The sequence below is a fragment of the Hylobates moloch genome, unplaced genomic scaffold (assembly GCF_009828535.3).
Source record: "Hylobates moloch isolate HMO894 unplaced genomic scaffold, HMol_V3 SCAFFOLD_4, whole genome shotgun sequence".
Classification (NCBI taxonomy): Eukaryota; Metazoa; Chordata; class Mammalia; order Primates; family Hylobatidae; genus Hylobates; species Hylobates moloch.
The window spans coordinates 171,398,411-171,419,328 of NW_026652279.1; the positions used below are offsets into that span (position 1 = coordinate 171,398,411).

The following is a 20,918-nucleotide window of genomic DNA, read 5'->3' on the forward strand; positions in this document are numbered from 1 at the left end:
GAGGATGCCTCATGTCCGTATTGACACAGACGAATGGTCACGGTTTGCTGTTCAGTAAAAACAAACACACAGAAGAGGGCTATGCCCTGACCCCGTGCCACCTGCAGCCTGTGATTCCTAACCTGTCCTGCCCCCATCTCTGTGCAGCACACGGCGGCGGGAGACGAAGGCGGTGGCCAGTCACTGGTGTCACCAGGCAGCTGTCTAGAGGACTTCCGCGCCACACCATTCATCGAGTGCAATGGAGGCCGCGGCACCTGCCACTACTACGCCAACAAGTACAGCTTCTGGCTGACCACCATTCCCGAGCAGAGCTTCCAGGGCTCGCCCTCCGCCGACACGCTCAAGGCCGGCCTGATCCGCACCCACATCAGCCGCTGCCAGGTGTGCATGAAGAACCTGTGAGCCGGCACGTGCCAGGAAGGGCCATTTTGGTGCTTATTCTTAACTTATTACCTCAGGTGCCAACCCAAAAATTGGTTTTATTTTTTTCTAAAAAAAAAAAAAAGTCTACCAAAGGAATTTGCATCCAGCAGCAGCACTTAGAGCTGCCAGCCACTGTCATCGAGCGGGTGCAAGTACTCGGGACCCCTGCAGGGCAAGCCCTGCCCATAGAAGGCCAGGAGCAGCCCTGGCCCCCCTCACCCCTGCTAGATGTACCGCCTGGAGGCACAGCTAACCACTTCGCACACACCCATGTAACCACTGCACTTTCAAACGCCACAAACAACTCACATTGTTCACCTCACTTCTCGGGGTGGGATAGACGAGACAACAGCACACAGGCAGCCAGCCACGGCCAGAGGCTCGAGGGGCTCCGGGGCTCAGGCTCCCGTCCCCACATGAGGGCCCTGTGGGTGGGCCTGGCCCTGCTTTCTATGCCAATGTTATGCCAGCTCTACGTTCTCCCAAATACCGTTGATGTGAATTATCTTAAAGGCAAAACCGTGCTCTTTATTTTAAAAAACACTGATAATGACACCGCGGTCGGCCATTCTTTTGCCACTCCCTATAGACCGCTGGATTTGGCAAAACTCAGGCAGAAGTGGAGACCTTTCTGGGCATCATTGTCAGCCCCGCTACTTGAAGGTACACCCCGTAGGGTCGGAGGTGCTGTCCCCACTGCCCCACGTTGTCCCTGAGATTTAACCCCTCCACTGCTGGGGGTGAGCTGTGCTCCTCTGACTACCCCCTCCTGTGTAACGACTACAAAATAAAACTTGGTTCTGAATATTTTTAAACCCCAAGTTGTTGACTGCCTTAATCTCGCGTCCACAGGGCAAAACGTTTGCGCAGATGAATGCAAGGCACTGCGTCCGCCCATGCTGCTGTTTTTATCCATCTCAGTAGAGTTGGACCCATTCGTGGTATTGCAGCCATTTCTCAGGGAATGTGTGTATGTTTATAACTCACTGATGCTTACAGAAAACATCCCAACCAGGCCATGCGTGCTGGCTCACACCTGTAATCCCAACACTTTGGGAGGCCGAGGCAGGTGGATCACCTGAGGTCAGGAGTTCGAGACCAGCCTGGCCAACATGGTGAAACCCTGTCTCTACTAAAAATATAAAAATTTGCCGGCACCTGTAATCGCAGCTACTCGGGAGGCTGAGGCGGGAGAATCACTTGAACCCAGGAGGCAGAGGTTGCAGTGAGCTGAGATCACGCCACTGCACTCCAGCCTGGGCAACAAAAGTGAAACTCCATCTTTAAAAAAAAAAAAAAAAAGAAAAGAAAAGAAAACACCCCAACCAGCACTGGTGGGCATTTGGAGAAAGGGCACTTCACAAATGGATTTCCAAAGTCATTCAATTTGTTCCAACATAGGCTGGGTGCAGTGTCTCACATCTGTAATCCTAGCACTTCGGGAGGCTGAGGTGGGAGGATCACTTGAGCCTAGGAGTTTGAGACCAGCCTGGACAATACAGTGAGACCCATGTCCACAAAAAAAAAAAAAAAAGATCCCACGTAACTTCCCAAGTCAAAGCTCAGGATTTCAAAGAAATAATCTCCGAGATTCAACTCACAGAGTTTATTTTGACCCTCTGAAATGCAATCTCAAATTGAAGTTTTCCTAAGGAAAATGTTCACATTATGAAATAAGTGTCCTACCTTATAATGTTATTTGAAATAGATAAGCAGCTGCCCTGGCTCGTGTTCCTCCAGAAGCTGGCTGAGGCCAGGACCGCTACACAGCAGGGCTATGTGGGAAGGCGATATCAGGAAGCCTGAGTGGGACCTGGAGGGGGTGAAACCAGGAAGAAGAAAAGCCAACTTAAGGACATGGGACTACAGGGGTTACCACTGCGGGCGGTTTAGGCTTGATCCTCCTGGGGATCCACCAAGGAAGGATCCTCAGATGGTCCAGCCGTGGCTGGAAAGGGAAGTGTTCTCCGTGAGCTGCGGTCTCGACTGGTCAGGGGTTGCCTGACAGTGTTGATTCCCCCACACTCCCAGGTGCACCACACACCAGCATGGCTGAGGGGGGCTCCTGCCAGATGCCAGGTGGAAGTGGTAGAGAACCAGGTGGAAGTGGTAGAGAACCAGGTGGAAGTGGTAGAGAACCAGGTGGAAGTGGTAGAGAACCAGGTGGAGGTGGTAGAGAACCAGTGCAGGCCACACCTGCACATGGCCGGTCACCACAGCAATAGCTGTAGCGAAACGGTGGGCCCAGAGCATGTGAGACGGGGATCAGGAGAGCAGAGCTTGCAACCACAGCAACTCTAGAAGCTGGGAAGCAGCAATTCATTCCAGACTCCACCCCCACTGCCAAGGAGGCAACCGCAAAGTGTGCTGTGGTCCTGAAGACCCCTGCTCGACTCGGGGTAGGCTTGATACCTTGTGTGTGGATCACACTTCAGCGTCAGTGTCCAGTGTTAAACATAAGAGAAATGTTTCACCCTAGACCTAAAATAAATGAGAAGACAAAGATCCTCAACACATAATTGGTTTCCAAAATGTGGATCATAAAATATAAACCAATCACAATTCATAACCCTGACATCTGTGCCAAGGAGCCCATGATCCCGCTGAAGTATAGTGAGTGGAGATGCCTCATCTGGAATCGAACCACTGGACATCCTGCACCTTGAAAATCAGAGCTCTGTCCTTCATGGATCCTGCATGTTGCAAAAGACAGATTTTTTCCAGGCTAGTTTCTTGGTGCCAGGAATAACTGCCGCCTGAGAGCTGAGTGTGCTTGAACCACCCACTAATGATGTGTCGCATTTTCCAGAGGGTGTGGGTGCCCCAAAGTCAGAATCACTTCCACCTCCCAGCTGCTTCGGACAGTGACTTTCAGCACCCCTGGCAGAGACGCTGCTGGAATGTACATGAAGATGCGTCTGCAGCCGTCCTGACTGGGTAGGGGCACCCAGGAAGACTCACAAGCCCTGGAGAGCACATCGGCCTTTAAACCACCCAAGAAGAGCAAGTTGGCAAGGATGGCCTGGATGGGCTTCTTCAGTGGGCTGGGCCTCCAGTAAAATGAATCAAAGTACCTGTGCATCAGAGTGACATCAGGAGAACGAAATCAGTCACTACACGTGAATGTGCCTAAAGCTGCAGGCATGTAAGCACTCATACGTGTCCAGGACCTAAGAGGAAGGAGGTAGAGAATCGCCGCAACTTGGGAGTTGTAAATGGGTTGAGGTTGAGCACTATGATTTAAAATGCACAGTGCAGGGAAGGGAGTAGAATGATTTGGAAAGTAAATTCCATGACATGCTAGACGTGGAAGGGAAGGGTAACACTGAGCTGATCTTAAAGTGACAGACCAAACCCAAGCAGATGTCTTGAAGGCAATGAGGGAACAGCATCCTCACCTCCCATATGTGGTGCAGCAAGAGCCTCACTCTGCAGACTCAGGAAGGCACCGTGCTACAAACATCTATGAGCTGTTTGTATTCATACAGCATAAGTTCAGTTTAGACAATAGAATGTAAGGCTGTCCTTCCCCCTGAGAAATACTCAGTGCTTCTGGTTACACCTGGAGGTGGCTTTTCCTTGAGGCTGCCTTCCTGGAAAAGGGCCATCCACTTATTTAAAAAGAAAAAACCACAGAAGTTTCAGGAGCTCATTGAAGCCAGTAGGGGAAAGGTGCTATTAATAATACAAGTAATTTGGAAATGAATGGCGTCTGTAAGAACGAAGGCAAAGAGAACTGCACACAGCATTGTACTCTAGTGGATAAAGTTGTTTCTTGCAGGAGTACCAGTGAACAGTGCTGACACTATATTCATGCTAAAACTGAACCATTGGTTGGGCGCGGTGGCTCACGCCTGTAATCCCACAACACAGCGAGACTCTGTCTCAAAAAAAAAAAAATGAGCCATTAAGCGGATGGTCGATGGTGGGAGCCATGTTTCTCATTGTTGGAGGAGAATTTACAGCGAAGTGGGGAAACGACACAATGGTTAGACTCAGAGATATCAGTAGGAACTCAGATTTAACCTATTATAGACACCTACAGTCACATAAAGAAATATCTGTAGGTATGTGTATACATAGGGGTTAGTACACACACATGTATTTCTTTGCTCTGTCAGCTGAGGGCCTGAGAGAAGCAGCCCTGCAGGAGCGGTGAGCTGGCCCCAGATCTGGGGTCCTACACTGTTCTCCAATAAAAGGACCCGAGGCTCCTCAGGGAGATGGCTGATTCCGAGACGGGGGCAGGAAATATAGACCATGAGACTGGAACACCTTGTAGTGCCAGAAAGTAAAGAAGTGCTCAAATAAAACCCCAAATGGAGACATGTGGAAGGGACATGGGAGCCAACTGAAAGAGCTCCCTAAGACCCAAGATGAAGCCATCTAAACAAGAAAGTGAGATGGTATTGCATAACAACCCAAAGTGTAAAACAAATACCCATGAGTCCATTCGGAGTCCTCAGCCTTCCTCTCTAAGGATGAACTGCTGTCCCCAGCACCCAGCGAGGTCCTCAAGGCTGAACGGTGTCCGAGGGAGAGTGACTCATGGGTGGCACATCTCCTGCACGGCCTGTGCCCAGCTGTGCGGGGCGGCTACAACTCCGACGTTGATGCACGTGTGTGTGCAGCTGTGCAGTGGCGCGTGTGGCACACGTACACCCTCCCCAGAAAAGAAGCACCTTTCCTGCTCCTACACCTCCCTGTCAGGCACTTCTCACAATGCTGCCAAAACCAGGGGAGATGAAAAATGAAATGTCACAAAGGCAATGTGCCTTTTTTTTTTTTTTTTTTTTTTTTTGGGACAGAGTCTGGCTCTGTTGCCCAGGCTGGAGGCTGGAGTGCAATGGCAGGATCTCGGCTCACTGCAGCCTCCACCTCCTGGGTTCAAGCAATTCTCTTGCCTCAGCCTCCCGAGTAGCTGGGAGAGGTGTGCACCACCACACCCGGCTAAATTTTTTTGTATTTTTTTAACAAAGACGGGGTTTCATCATGCTGGCCAGGCTGGTCTTGAACTCCTGGCCTCAAGTGATCCCCTCCCAAAGTGCTAGGATTACAGGCATGCGCCTCCCTGCCTGGCCCCAAGGCAATGTGCTTTAAAGCGAAGCTGGCTGGAGGTGGAAGAAGATGGTCATCTTCCTCCTGTGGTCCAGCCTCTGCAAAGTGCTGTCCCGGGTGCTTTTCCTGCCTCCCACTACTCTGTGAAGTAGGTACGATATACCCCATTTCATAAAGAGATTTTCCCCAGAGATGGCAAATCAACTTGCCCAGGATAACACAACCCATGAACTCAGGGTTCAAACCAAACCTCTACACTCCCTTCAGGAACTCAGCTGACTTCCTAAAAACAGCGACCATTGAGCATCAACCACATGCCAGGCACCCGAGGCACTTCATATAACATTACCTGCGATGTCCAGAAGCTCAAACGGTGGGGTCATTTCCACATACTGCGAGAGTCCCTGCACCCGAGGGGTATTTCACAATTTCATTGCACGAGCCCATTTTAATTAACTAGGTTCTTCTCAGAGGCCAGGAACACTTAGAGATGAGAGGCTGCAGCTGCAAACCACATGGGATGGGGCAGGAGGGGACTGCTGTCTTTCTGAGTTTAAAATACGTCCAGGAGCCCTCTTCCCCCACCCCACCTGCAGATTCACACTTGAGAGGACCTTGCCACATGCAGGGGTGACTCAGGGACCTTCTCCTCCCATTCATGGCCAAAGTACAAGAACAAAGGGCAGATGGGGTGGAGGCCGCTTAGAAGATGTGGGTGCCGTGACGGCATAAACCAGCCCTAAAGCTGAAGCCATTCCTGCAGAGGCCATTTCATCCCACATGGGACAGGACCCCGCTTCTCCTCCGGGGGGTACCCATTCTTTTGCCTTGAGCTGGCTTATTCTTAACTGTACACTCACAAAAATAATCCATTTTATCTGCAGGATTCCTGGGAAAGGAATTCTTGCATTCAGATTATGAGGACTCTGTCCAGGGGGCTCTCACACCTCCCTCGAAGCAGTGAGAGTTCGCCCCTGGCCATGGGAGCTGCCCGCCACACGGGCTGGTGAACGAGGCCGCCACGCAGTGAGGCTGAGGGAGGGGGTTTGGAAGTGCTACTGGGGATGACAGTGGCCACTCCCAGGCCTGCCACCTTCAGACCAAGAGCAGGCACGAGCCAACCCTCCTCACTTAACTGAGACCAGCTCCCAAGAGACACCGTTCCAGGCCCCCATGCCTTCTCCCGGTGGGAAGATCTGGATGGGGGATAAAAAAAGGGGCTGAGGCTTGTTCTGGATCCGTGGGTATCCATCATTTGCAGCCCGAACAACCAAGCCCACCTTCAGGGGAGGAAAGACATGGCAGCAACTGGAACGTGGCATTGGAATTCCAAGGCTCAGCTTCCCAAGCCGCCATGCCCCAGGCACGACCTTCCACAATGACATCCCAAGAAAACAGCCAACGCAGTAGACTGAGCCGGGAAGGCCTGGTGAGGAAGTGGGTGGGGCGGGGAGCCAAGGCCTGGGCGTGTCTCACTCCGGCCACTGACACCCTGGCCCAGGACGCACCTTCTCGGGCCTTGGGTCCACATGTCCTCAAGCAAGGTGCCCTCCAGATCCAATCCCTGAGGGCTGGGCCAGTGGGTTCAAGGCAAACACAAAGGGAAGGGGAGGGACACAGAGCTTCATAACCACGCAAAGACGCTTGCTCTGAAGGCGTCAGCTCTCCCTGGAGGCAGCCTGGACCACGAGAGGACTGGGCCCAAGAGCTTCCACAGCAGGCACAGAGGAGGCCGCGTGCAGGCGGCACATGTGTGTGCAGGGTCTCGGCTGTGCGCGTGCGGGGTCTCAGCTGGGAGAGCGGGGTCTCAACTGTGCGTCCACCCCACCGCACCCAGCCCCTCTGTCCTGTTTCGACAATGAGGCTCAAAAGATCCAGCTCTGCGAAGTGGGAGGATGGAAGATCCCTGCACACTGTGGAGAAGGGGCTGTGCTCCTAATATGGGCACGTAAGAGGACGAGGGGCACGGGCCACCCTGCCTGGCCACAGAAGGGAAGATACGACCTGGACTCCACCAACCAGGGCTGGGAGGGTCTGTGCCTTTGACATCCTCCCAACACCTGTGGTGGGAGTGCCACACTACTGCACGCCCACCAGGGTCTCTGGGGTCCGGGTCCCACTCTTCTTCCTCCTTCAGAGGTTTGTGGTCATTGCTCAGTAGGGACTCAGCCTGGTTAGAGTCTCCCAGGAGCACGGAGTGAAGGCCGAGCTCAGAGCCATTGCCCCTTCTCTCTGGAAGACAAGCGCCATCTCCGTGTCTCATGGGGTCTGTCTTATGGGCCTTGAGCAGCAGCTCACCTCTGCCGCAGGGATCCATGTGCTGGGAGCACCCGTGTGCTGTGGGGATCCATGTGCTGGGGGGACCCGTGTGCTGTGGGGACCTGTGTGCTGGAGGGATCCGTGTGCTGGAGGGACCCGTGTGCTGGGGGGGACCCGTGTAGTGGGGGCACCCGTGTGCTGGGGGGATCTATGTGCTGGGAACATTCATGTGAGGTTGTTTTCCTGGCACAGCAGGGGCTGTTTAAACCAGGAAGTTGGGTCCAGAAATGGCAACGTCATACTCTTTAAGAAACTAGGCCTGGGAGCCTGGGGAAGGGGACATTCTGACTGACAGCACCCAGATTACCACATACCCAACCCCAAGGCTCCCTGACCCCACTGCCAGGCACGAGGCTTCAAGGGCACTAGGAAATACCTGGTTATGAGGTGTCATTGAGGAAAGGGTTCTCATCTGCATGGGGACACGGACAGCTGGAAAGTGCAGAAGGGAGCTCCGAGACCACACGCAGCCATTAACCCTGGACCGTCACTTGCTCTTCTCCTCCCTGGAGTGGCCGCTTTGTACAAAGGAAAGACGGATGCTGGAGGTCACGAGCTCAAACCCACACCCAGTGGGGAAATCTGCGCCGTCTCCAACAGCTGAGTTGCCAAACTGAGAGATTTCAAGCTTTCCAAGAACTGATGTGGTTTCTGGAAGGAAACAGAGGCCACATGAGAGGAGGGTGGGGGAGTAGGACCCAAGATCAGGCTCCCCAGCGAGGAGCCAGGATGGTATCCAAGGTCCACTTGGAATGCAGCCCAGGACACAGGGTGCCAGGGGGCCTGTGGCGGCACCGTCATTGAAACTATCCCAATCGCTCAGCTCCAGGAAGGGCTGTGGAGAGTGACTGCTCAGTGGGATGTGCTGAATTAACGAGCCCCTCATGCCCTTACAAAAGCACTTGTGAGGGCAGCTGGAAGTTGCTAGCACACGAGAGACTGCAGTGCCGACTGCTCAGAGGAACTCATTTAAAAGGAGCCCACAGGGATGCTTATTTTTAGGACAACACATATAGGATGAAACGCTTAAACAGAGTTGATGGAGAATGTGCCACCCGTGGGCACCATCCCCGGAGCACGCGGCCCCTCGAGGAAACAAGCTGTTGGGTGCCCAGAGCAGATGGGAAATCGAATCCAAGAATGTTCAGGAAGAACGGGCCTCAGGCATTCACACAGCCCTCCCTGCCTTCAAGCACCAACTACAAAAACAGTGCCATATGATACTTTCTCTCCCTTCACAGCCTTCAAAGAAAGACTCTGGCCAGGGTCGGGGCTCGTGCTTATGATCCCAGCACTTTGGGAGGCTGAGGCAGGAGGATTGCATGAGCCCAGGAGTTCCAGACCAGCCTGAGAAACACAGCAAGACCTCATCTCTACAAAAAATAAAAATAAAAAATTAGCCAGGCATACTGACACACCCCTGTAGTCCCAGCTACTCGGGTGACTGAGGTGGGTGGATCACTTGTGTTCAGGAGTTCGAGGCTGCAGTGAGCTGACATTGTGCCACTGCACCCCAGCCTGGGCAACAGAGTGAGACCCTGTCTCAAAAAAAAAAAAAAAAAAAAAAAAAAGATTCCAAGGTCTCTTTGGTTAGCATATTTCCTAGATGTGTCACTAGCAAAGATGCACTTTATAGAAAACAAATATAACTTCTGTCCCTACAGTGGTATATTCAGCCAAGTCAATAAAAAGTCACAAGTCAGGCTGATTTGCGTTCACTTCTCAATGGGCTGCTGTTGCGAAACTCAAGTTTTAAACTCTGAAACCGCATCTCAGGGGGGCTGAGGACCTGCAATCGCAGGGGTTGCCTCAGTGCTTCCTCCTGGGGTCCAAGCTCCCTTCCTTGCCTGAAAGCACTCACTCCACAGGAGCAGAGAAGTTAGGCCTGCAGCAGCCAGAAACTGGAGAGCACAGGCCTTCAGCAAATTATGAACAGCTCCCCAGAAAACAAAGCATCCCTGTAATCCCAGCATGTTGGGAGGCTGAGTTGGGAGGATCGCTTGAGTTCAAGGGTTTGAGTCCAGCCTAGGCAACATGACAAAACCCCATCTCTACAAAAAAAAAAAAAATTATTGGGGCATGGTGGCATGTGCCTGTAATCCCAGCTACTTGGGAGGCTAAGGTGGGAGAATTACTTGAACCCGGGAGGTACAGTCTGCAGAGAGCTATGATCATGCCACTGCACTCCAGCCTGGTGACAGAGCAAGAGCCTATCACACACACACACAAAAAAAAAAAAAGAAAGAAAGAAAACAGCATTCATGAAACCCACTGCCCAGCGCCACCTGCCCCACGTTGCCTCCCAACAAACAGCCCCGACCCCGGCCTGCTTTTGTTCAGTCACATTTCTGGGAAAACAAATCTACTGTCTCCTGGCGTCTCTGTCTGGCATCTTCCAATAAAGCAGCCACCCCACAGCCAGCAGCAGCAGACCCAAAGGGGACTTCTGACTCAGACCTGGGTGCTCAGATGCCCCAGATTTCAGCAGAACCAGAGCTTTTAGCTTTGCTACTATTATTGGAATTCAAGTCATCAAGAAAACTAGGCAGATGGGCCAATCTAAATATTCTGCAATTGGTAAGGATTTCACAGAGCTTCTGCAGAAAGAGAGATGTATCTCAAGTTCGCAGCCATCTCCCCAGCGCCCCCCACCCTACCCCACAAAGAGTCCCTGGGACTGGGGGTACAAATGAATTCAGTTCAGTCTCAATACCTAAGTTTTTCCGAAAATCCTCTTTAATAATACATGTAGCCAACATTGCTGTAATCAGTATAAAAACAAAGTTATTCCTGATTTTGTATAAATGAAATGTCGAGAGTCAGGATTATAAAGCATCAAGATACAAGTACCAAGTGGGAGGACCAAAGACAACTCAGAGTGAAGAGAAATGCTTGAGAACAAGAAACGTTGAAGTTGTAAGATGTAGTAGCCACCCAGGGTGCTGAAAGGGTCGGAGGTGCAGGCGCAGGCGCAGGCTTCTGCCTGTGCAAGGGCGAGCGGGCCGTTGGAGGCTGGCTGCAAAGGACCAGTGCCAGGCAGCGGGGCAGAGAGCGCCAGGGGTCTCGACTCTGCAGACTGGGCTTTGCAGAGGATTCCTGTTTCCCCACCTCCCCACCCCTCTGACAGAGACCGAGGAGACCACACACGTTGACCTCCTCTTCATAGCCGGCCATCATTTCCACTCCAGCGTTCTGCTGCGTGTGTCATTCTGGAAAATAATTCCCTGGTGTTCCTTGCTCCTTTCAGATGACAGCTTGCCTGGTCAGACCCCTTCCCACATGCACAGTCGGAGTCCAGGAGGCCCTCAAAAGTCAAGCACAACACCCAGATCTGGTCCTCTTGGGTGGCTTATGACTGGATATATCCACTGTGTGTGACGGCCTCTCAGCTCTCTGCTGTAAGATCATTGGCACCACCAGGTCAAACAGGGTCTCAAACAGGAGGTCCACATTGTAGCCGGTCTTGGCGCTGGTCTCAAAGCACATCTGCTCAGCGGCCGGCACGTCCTGCTCATCCAGCATCTTGTACTTGAGGATCTTTTTATAAAGGGCCACCGCGTCCTCCAGCTGCACCTGCTTAGGCGCCCTGGGGGAGACACAGTCCCCGGCGTCCATATTGGGACTGCACTCTTCCTTCTCCTGGCCTGCCAAGGCCCCCTCCTCAGTGAGGTCCACTTTGTTCCCCACGATGGCAAAGAGGCAGTCTTTGCTGGCTGTGTCCGTCAGGCCCAGGAACCGGTCCTCCAGCTCCACCAGGCTCTGCCGGTGATTCACATCATAGGTGAGGATGATGGCGGCCGCCCCCCGGCAGTACATGGAGCCCAGGCCGTGGAACTGCTCCCGTCCTGGTGGGAAAAGAGGGACAGAAAGATTGGTTATCTCTCAACTCAGAACATAGCCACCAGCCACACTGCAAGGGAGCGTCCCACAGGGATGTTTATTTTTAGGGCAACACACACAGGATGAAACGCTTAAACATAGTTGATGGAGAATGTGCCACCCATGGGCACCATCCCCAGAGCAGGCGGCCCCTCGAGGAAACAAGCTGTTGGGTGCCCCGAGTAGATGGGAAATTGAATCCAAGAATGTTCAGGAAGAACGGGCCTCAGGCATTCACACAGCCCTCCCTGCCTTCAAGCACCAACTCCAAAGGAGTCACGCACGGCCCCAGCCGTGGCTGGAGATGGAAGGAATCAAGAACTGATGTCCAGAAAAAAGCAGCGACTGCCAAGGCCCTTGCTGAGATAGAAGCTGACTCAGGAACGCAGGCTCTGGAAGCAAAGTGTGCCCATGTCCCTTCACCCTCCTCCTTTACACCCCCTGGGCACTCCCAGCTGCCCTGTGCTGCCCTGCCCAGGAGGTGCTGCGGGGAGGGCTTCTGAGTTCGTAACAGGGGTTGTAAACCACACCTGCACTTATCTGCCCAGAATCACACAGCACCCTGCAGTGCTCACGGTATTTTTAGGACACAGTGGACATCTCTCCTCCCTCACTGGAATCGGAATCCCTGAGGAGCCAGGCCCCAGCATTCGCAGCCCCGCCTGTCCTCAGGTTTAAAACAGACAGAGGTGCAGGCAATTGCAGGCCAGCCGGGAACCTGCTCCCAAAACATTTCCAGGTTGAGATCAAATCCTCGGGACACAGCTCAACGTCAACACATTGGCTACTGACAAGGTGCTGTCTGTCGCTGGGTCTGGCGGGGAACAGGGCCAGCTGGCACGCACCCCTGCAGTGCCTGGAGTGTGGGCCTCTGCTCTCCCCGTGCCCCCAGCACTTCAGCCTCACAAGGTCGATGCGGGCACACACACTTTCCACGAGGAGACTGAAGTGTGGAGGAGTCAGGCACAGCAGCGCTCCAGGGAGGCTGGGCCAGGGCACTGGAACACCCGCCACCATCCTACATTTAAACACAGAGACCCCCAGATTGATGGCTAAAAAGGAGGATTAAAAGGTCCCGGTCTTGGTCTCTGCATACTTTTACAATGCAGTCATCTAATCAAATCAACCCGGGTCAGAATACACTCCCCACAGGTAACACCTGCACATCCATACTGTCCTGTTCCCGACATCTGCCCCAGGACCACTTTTCTACCCCCCAACAGTGCACAGATCCCCAAGGGGGCCCGCTCACCTCCCTACCGGCAGGCGGCTTCCTGGCAGTCTGCTCAAGGGCTACCTAGGAACTTTCTGGCAGAATTCTGAACCCCTGTCTGTAGCACAAGCTTTCCGCATACTCAGATGTGGAGGACAGACTCCTACAAGGGGAGCAGATCGGGCCAAGGCAGGGGTTCCTGGGACAGGTGCAGTGCACGCAGCAGGTGAGAGCCCCCAGCAGGGAGGGCCGAGCCGAGCACGCCTGCTGGGACGTCCTCCAGGCCTTGGCATGCTTTTCATCGTTGGGCACATCTGCCGCACTGGGGGGATGAGCTCTCAGGAAGCAGCTGTGGGAGAGGCAGCAGCATGCACCTTGGCCCCCACCTGCCTCTCGCGGACCGAGCAGGCTGCACATGGCATGGGCCCTCCCTGCTGGCAGGAAGGGGCTTCACAGGTGCTCCTGGTGATGAATTTGTTTCAATCACCAACGAGCAAACCCCAAGTGAGATCTTCCAACCACAAAGCACCTGCTCCCCCACCACACCTGCCGGGGGCATGCTTTCGAAGAGGAATGAGACTGAGACCAGTGTTCAGACGCCATCCCAAGGAGCCTCTGCAGACAGGCCTGGAAGCTCCCATAGCGCCTGCTGCAGGCCAGCTCCTCCCCTCCTCCCCTGGGGCATGTGTGGCCTCCCAGGCTATGCCCTTAGACCAAAAGGAGGGAGAGCTGGGAACGACTGACTAACAGCACTGGCCTCCACTCTCGAGCTCAGAACTCAAGGTCAAGTGCCTCTGAACAAGGATGAGGCTGCTGTGGCATTGGCGCAGAGAGAGGTGGCACCCAGGGAGTGTCCAGGCCCCATTCCAATCCCTCGCCTGGGAAAAGTAAGCCTGGTTCTGATTTTTTAAAAAGAAGCTAACAATGTGGATTTTAATCTCCCAAGTTTTAAGCACTCAAAACTAATTCAAAATTTTCTAAAGATCACATTTAGGTAAACCAAATGCAACAGTGGCCCATCACTGGCAGCTTCTAAATTATAAATGGTCCCATGTCACTCTGAGGACAACTTCCCCTGAGTGTGTGGACAGTGTCGACCAATAGCAAGGACTCTTAACCACTGGGGTCATAAACCAAATTCACAGGGTCCATGACCTTGAATGGGGGAGAAAATGTCATCTTTGTTTTCACCACCCTCTACCTGAAATTTACCATTTCCTTTCACCATAAATATTGGCAGCAAACTGCAGAAATGGCGGTAAGGGGCACTCATCACCAACAGGGCCAGCAGGTGCTTCCATCCGCATGCCAGACGCCTCAGACACTCCAGCGTGACGCCCATGACCCTTCAGACCTGCCACGCCTCCATTCATTAATATGTGGACCATGAACCACATATCAATCATAATTTTAAAAGGCTCCGTACAACTGTACTTAAGGACAGCTGGTTACCTTTGTATGTCACTGCATGCACTTGGGCACAGTGTTCTGAGAAGGGGTCCTGAGCTCATACCCCTCAGGGGCCGAGGGGGCCTTGACACAAATGAAGTTAAGGACCGTTGGTCTGTGGGGCTTTGGAGCATGGACTGAACGCACGACACCTGCACACATGTGGCTCTCTAAGGCAGACTGTCCTTTGCCAATAAACCACTATTTAGAGCCAAATAGCCAAGAAACACAACCAAATTTCATCCCGTTCCCATCCCCAATCTTTGTGAAATGGCCACATTCTGATGACACCAAGTCCTCAAACCTTGCTGGGCGATGCTGCCTGGATTTTGAGGGAGGCTGGTCACTCCTTGGGCAACCCTGGAGAGAGGCGCCCACAGAGACACACACTCATGTCCTGTGGGAAGAGCCAGGCAGACCTGTCTACTGACCAGTGTGGTCTCCCAGGTCCCGAGCGTGGGCTCCAGCTCCCGCTTCAGCAAAGCCAACAGTGTGCCCTTCGGGGATGGGGAGGGAAAGTGAGCTGGGAGCTGAGCCCAGACCAGCTCTGGTAGGAGTCAGAAGAATGCGCCCTGCTGCCAGTCCGAGGGTCAAAGTGCGAGAGCCACCCGGGTCACCTCCCTCTTCTGGGAAAAGCCAGCCTGGGAATGCTGTAGTTTGGACGACAGAGCCATCCTGTTGGCAAGCGGCTTGTGCTCTGGAATTCAGCACCTGAAGGGCGACATTCCTCCCTTCCGCACGCCTACCCGGGGTCAGCTTCAAACTGAGAAGTCAATCCGTTTCCAGTCAAGCTGGACTGGACCCCAGCAGGCAGAAACCAAACAGTGTCCCCGGAATCCACAGTCATTCTCCCACTATGGAAGACGATGATCAAGAGCCTTTAAAACCCAATATAGCAGCCATTAGCTTAAAAAAGAAAAGGCTAGGCAGGAGGACCGCTTGAAGCCAGGAGTTGGAGACCAGCTTGGGCAACATAGCAAGGCTCCTATCTCTACAAATATATATAATTTAATTAGCCAGGCATGGTGACGCATGCCTGTAGTCCCAGCTACTCGGGAGGCTGAAGAGGGAAGATCGTTTGAGCCAAGGAGTTCGAGGCTGCAGTGAGCTATGATCATGCCACTGCACTCTATCCTGAGCAACAGAGTGAGACCCCATCTCTAAAATAAATTTAAAATGGTAATAATAAAGAAAAGAAAAAGGCCAGAGACTCAGGCCTGGAATCCCAGCACTTTGGGACGCCGGGGTGGGCAGATCACCTGAGTTCAGGAGTTTGAGACCAGCCTGACCAACATGGAGAAAACCCGTCTCTACTAAAAATACAAAATTAGCCAGGCGTGGTGGCACGTCCCTATAATCTCAGCTACTCGGGAGGCTGAGGCAGGAGAATTGCTTGAACCTGGGAGGCAGAGGTTGCGGTGAGCTGAGATAGCGCCACTGCACTCCAGCCTGGACAAGAGTGAAACTCCATCTCAAAAAAAAAAAAAAAAACAGAAAAGAAAGAAAAATACTTCTTCGTCATTACCACAGTACTAAGACTTTGTTTCAAGGACACTAATCCCATAGATAACAGTCCAGGCATCATGAGGTTTTTACGTGAGCTAAAAACGTCATCAGCTTCTACCCACCAGATTTCACAAGAGTGTGACTATGGGAATGCGGAGTCAGGGGCATTCCAGCTACCCTGGAAGAATGTTTTTCAAGTCTCTGTTACATAGTTCACTAGGGCCAAAGGGAGAACCGTGTTGATGACTATGCCTAAAATAGTTTTCCATTCCAGATAAAAACGTCTGATTTGCCTTTAAAAAGCTAAAAAAGGAAATAATAATATAAAAGGAAAGATCTTAGTAATGAAAGGAAGTAGGAACTGAAGAATCACAAATGCCAGCCAGAAAAAAGAATTGTTGCTTGAACCCTATAATCTGTTATCTACCCATTAATGAATGCAAACCAATTAAATGCGGTTGCCCCAGCTAAAGAATTTACAAGCAAGCAGTTTCCATATTTGAAATTCTAAAACACTGCTTTGGAGATAATGTATAGCTTTTAGGATTGCTAATGGAATAGAAAGACTGCTGTCAATGAGTGCATTGTCCACAGCAAGAAGGGCCAGTCCCGCAGGGAACAGAAGTTCTGAATTTAATCCTAATTGAATTTGAGTAGGGGCTCTGGTATTTAAGGCATGACAGTGAACATAAGACAATGAAGATAAAATGGTGTCACTACAACTTGACCTTTTGCACTTGGTTTTGACAGATTCACAGTGTATTTGAATCCAAAGGACCCTCATGCGTTTTCTGGAAGTTTGTGAATGTGCTCTGAGCTGGGCCGTCGGCCCCCTGCTGCCAACCCCATACACACGTCAGCCCCTGTATCTCTCAGAGTATTGATTTCCTGTCTACAAATATGGGCTTAAACTGAGTACTTCAAAGTCCCTCTCCCTGGAGACAGGATCAGGCATCTCTATCTCTCTTGCCTTCTCCCCCAGACCGGAGTCCCTCAGTACCAATCCTGAAGCCAAAGCGCTGAGAGTTCTGGTGGTTTACTTGGACTTTCCTGGAGAAATAAACAGCCTCAGGTCCAATTCTGGGGATGCCAGAGCCCCAGGCTGCCCCAGAAACAGGGCAAAAGAGAAAAATCACAAAGTGGTTCAAATTCAGCCAATGCAGCCAAGGGTTGGTGAGCTGCCAACCCTGGTCTGGTGAACGGAGCCAGGCTGCCAAGCCTGTGTGCCCACTACCAACGCGGGCCTGACATCGTCAGGGCTGGGGGCATGGGTTCAAGCCTGAGGAAGGAGCCCAGCCTCCCGCCAGCCTCTCCCGCCTTTTTGCCTGGGCTGTCTTCGGGCCAAGCAGACGGGAAGATGGGTGAGTGGGTGAGTGACCGGGGCCTGGGGCTCTAGGTTCCCCTTGTCCAGGAATTATTACTCGTCTATGTAGCAAAGCCATAAGTGATCTGCTAAGTTTTATGTCACCAACACATACAGACGAAGACGTCAGTTACCCCTGGTGGTGAGGGAAACCTGCATCTGTAAGAACACCTCCCATGTCTGATCAGCCACACTGTTGGACAAACTATTGAAATGCAGCAAAACTGACCAGGACTTTAACCGTGAGTCCAGAGCAGCCAGAAATGAAGATGCCCTGCTCACTGCAGACAGGGCCCTGGGGAGGCAGGTCCCACCCACCCCACCTCTACACAGACACAGGAGGTCCCACCCACCCCACCTCTACACAGACACAGGGCCCTGGGGAAGTAGGTCCCACCCGCCCCACCTCTATGCAGGGCCCTCAGGAGGCAGGTCCCACCAGGTTTGTTTCTCGAATTTACAGATCTAAAAACACAATTGTGTCTGTTCGCCTAAAGAGCTAATTCCACTCACTTTATGAGGTTTAAGTTCTGTCTAAACAAGATAAATGGAAGCCAGAACAGGACTTGGTAATTTATAGCAGGGAATGAGCTGTTAACTTCCACGATCCCGTCCCCGTATCAAGGACAGGAAGCGCTGCATTAGTGATGGGAAGAAGCATGGCCAGCACAGTGTGAGTCCTCAGGGTTTATTATGCTCGTGCAGGCTTCCATTTCCCATGTTTTACAGAAGGAGAAGCTGAGGCACAGATGGAGAAGAAGGTGGGCAACAGACACAGGAGAGGTGGAGCCCTGACAAGCGCGCCGACAACAGGCACCCCAGGGAGTCTGGCCTAACCACTCCCAGAAGCAGAGGAAGGGGCCTAGGGCCCCTTTGAGGTGGGCTGCCGGGCAGGAGAAAAGCCTGCCTCCGCCCTGTGATCCCACAGAGCACAGGCATTTGCAGAGTGCAGCCACCTTCCCAGGAGCTCCCAATTTTACACAGAGAACTATCCTGGAAGTGCCGGCTAATGCGCTGGGCAGGGACTGCAGAGCGTTCTGGTAAAGAGCCCCAACTCTAGAGACAGACTACATTCAAATCCCCACCGTGTGACCTTGGGCAAGTCACTTAGACACGCAGTACCTCAGCTTCCCCATCACTAAAATGTGGGTCGCACCTGCCAAAGGGTGGCTGAGAAACCACAATCTGCACACAGGTAAACTGCCTGGAGCTACACCCAGCATATTAGGCCCTATAATAGAAGTGTTCGTTCCATAAATCGTGAGATTCCTCCCAAAGCTAAGGATGGACTCCACCGTCCCAGGGCTGCCCGTGTCCCGGGTCTCGTCATCCCTCCATTTACACACTACCTCCTGGGGCCGACTGAGCGCTTTTGCAGTGGACCAATCTTCTACGTTTCTTATTCTCAGATGATGACCTTCTCCCTGGTCCTGGGGGTGCTCCGGATGTTGCCAGATCAGCGGAGCTGACATGGCCCAGGGTTCAGGCACAAGGGGAAGGGAAGTCAGCACCCACAGTAATCCCGATCCGCTGTTGCGGAACCGAAAACTGCCCAAGTGCTTTCCATTTCACTCTTCAGCCTTCCCAAAGCCAGACACAGCCAGGCTTCTACCCCAAGTGCTGTGTCATTTTCACTAACGGTTTAAATAAGAGTGTGGGCTGAGACAGCCATCAGAAGCCACAAGTGCTTTCCATTTCACTCTTCAGCCTTCCCAAAGCCAAACACAGCCAGGCTTCTACCCCAAGTGCTGTGTCATTTTCACTAACAGTTTAAATAAGAGAGTGGGCTGAGACAGCCATCAGAAGCCACAGACACCCTTGGCTCACATCTGAAGCATGAGGTGGGGAGACTTAAAAAATACTGATGCTCAGACCCTGACCCAGCTGCCAGGATCAAGAGCGGGGCTGGCATTTGTATCAGCTTTAAAAGCTCCCAGGTGAATACCACATGCACCAGGAGTGAAAATCAGCAATTTACCCAGTGAAAGTGGGAAATAAAAAGGCAGCTATTGAAATGTAAGAATTAGAAAGCTTGGTATTTCAATTCATTGAAAAGTGAGCCCTACCAGGAAATGCAAACACTGAGACAACAGGAACTTTCATTATTTATTTACTTTTTTTTAGAGACAGAGTCTTGCTCTGTTGCCCAGGCTGGAGTGCAGTGATGCAATCTCAGCTCACTGCAAACTCCACGTCCCGGGTTCAAGCAATTCTCCTGCCTAAGCCTCCCTAGTAGCTGGGATTACAGGCACACACCACCACACCCAGCTAATTTTTGTATTATTAGTAGGGACAGGGTTTCACCATGTTGGCCAGGCTGGTCTCGAACTCCTGACCTCAAGTGATCCACCCACCTTGGACTCCCAAAATGCTGGGATTACAGGCATGAGGCACCACGCCCAGCCTATTTTATTTAATTATTATTTTTTTGAGACAGAGTCTTGCTCTGTCACCCAGGCTGAAGTGCAGTGGTATGATCATGGCTCAATGCAGCCTCCATCTTCTGGGCTTAAGTGTTCCTCCCACCTTAGCCTTCCGAGTAGCTGGGACTACAGGTGCACACCACTACACCCAGCTAATTTCTTTTATGTTTGTGTAGAGATGGGGACTTACTATGCTGCCCAGGCTGGTCTTGAACTCCTGGGCTCATGCTATATTCCCAATTTGGCCTCCCAAAGTGCTGAGGTCACAGGCATGAGCCACTGTGCCCAGCGGAGAACAGAAACTTTTAAGATGAGTTCTCTGCCTTGCCAGATCGGACAGCCCCCTGGCAGGAAGCTCACAAAACATCAGTGTGACAACCTGAGGAAAGGAAAAGTGCATATTCCCAGACCAGAGATGGGAGCAAAATAAGCAACTCCGGCAATGGCACCAGCAGCAGCGCAGCCTAGAGGAGCTGTGACGTACTTCCCTTCAGAGATTGTTCAAAACTACCACTACATGCTTTCTCCAGTGTTTGCAGGTTGCATCCACAAATACGAGCCAAAAGGTTATTTTAGTTCTATTTTGTAAAGTTGACGAGTTTTGGCTAAAGTTTAGAGTCATGGGACCATCTCCACAGGCATAATCTACATTCCCACTAGGCTTGTTTTTTTTAAACTATCTGATAGTGAACTTGGTTAAATAATGGTGCGTGGAGGCCAGGCACAGTGGTTCATACCTGTAATCCTAGCACTTCAGAAGGCTGAGGTGAGAGGATCCCTTGAGCCCGAGTTTGAGACCAGCCTGGGTGACACAGTGAGTCCCTATCTCTACAAAAAAGTTTTAAAAATGAGCTGGGTATGGTAGTATGTGCCTGTAGTCCCAGCTGCTCTGAGGAGGCTAAGGCAGGAGGATCGCTTAAGCCCAGGAGGTTGGGCTGCAGTGAGCTGTGATAGTGCCACTGCACTCTAGCCCAGGCAGCAGAGCAAGACCCTACCTCAAAAAGACAGAATGGGATGTGGAAGCAACCATCCCCTCAGGAGCATTAGAAAAGAATAAATAATTGACTACTATAACCAACATTGTATTCAATTGCTTGTTGATTTTAGTACAGTAAGGAGGGCCCACAAGAGTCCCCGGGTGCATGAATGGAGCTAGGCTGCCTGGAGCCAGCACAGGGCCTGGCTGGACACACCTGCCTCCCACCAGTACGTGGAAAGTGGAGAGCTAGCAGGCAAGGGCCCCATGCAGTAGGCAGGCCCTCCCCCGAGAACCCACATGCAC

General features: G+C 52.1%; 2 protein-coding genes across 5 annotated transcripts in view; one reads left to right on the forward strand and one right to left on the reverse strand.

The window, feature by feature from the left end:
• Window positions 1-1,241, forward strand: part of COL4A2 (collagen type IV alpha 2 chain) — a 202,438-nt gene extending 201,197 nt beyond the window's left edge. For both annotated transcript variants that reach the window (XM_032151312.2, XM_058438062.1), the window contains one exon: window positions 148-1,241. In XM_032151312.2, the coding sequence (XP_032007203.1) occupies window positions 148-405 (258 nt within the window). In that variant the 3' untranslated portion in view covers window positions 406-1,241. The remainder of the gene's footprint in view (window positions 1-147) is intronic.
• The window catches only part of RAB20 (RAB20, member RAS oncogene family), a 119,339-nt gene that overhangs the window by 15,973 nt on the left and 82,448 nt on the right, over window positions 1-20,918 (reverse strand). Inside the window, exons 2-7 of one of the 3 annotated variants that reach the window (XR_004247814.2) lie at window positions 10,951-11,648; window positions 8,180-8,454; window positions 5,834-5,988; window positions 3,501-3,596; window positions 2,839-2,907; window positions 2,113-2,239 (exon numbers count right to left, since the gene is read on the reverse strand). Coding sequence is in view for 1 of the 3 variants with exons in the window: in XM_032151341.2 (XP_032007232.1) it covers window positions 11,116-11,648 (533 nt within the window). In the remaining 2 variants the exon portion in view is untranslated. Of the gene's footprint in view, window positions 1-2,112; window positions 2,240-2,838; window positions 2,908-3,500; window positions 3,597-5,833; window positions 5,989-8,179; window positions 8,455-10,517; window positions 11,649-20,918 lie in introns of those variants that run through there. The other 2 variants (XR_009213327.1, XM_032151341.2) reach the window with 2 other exon arrangements.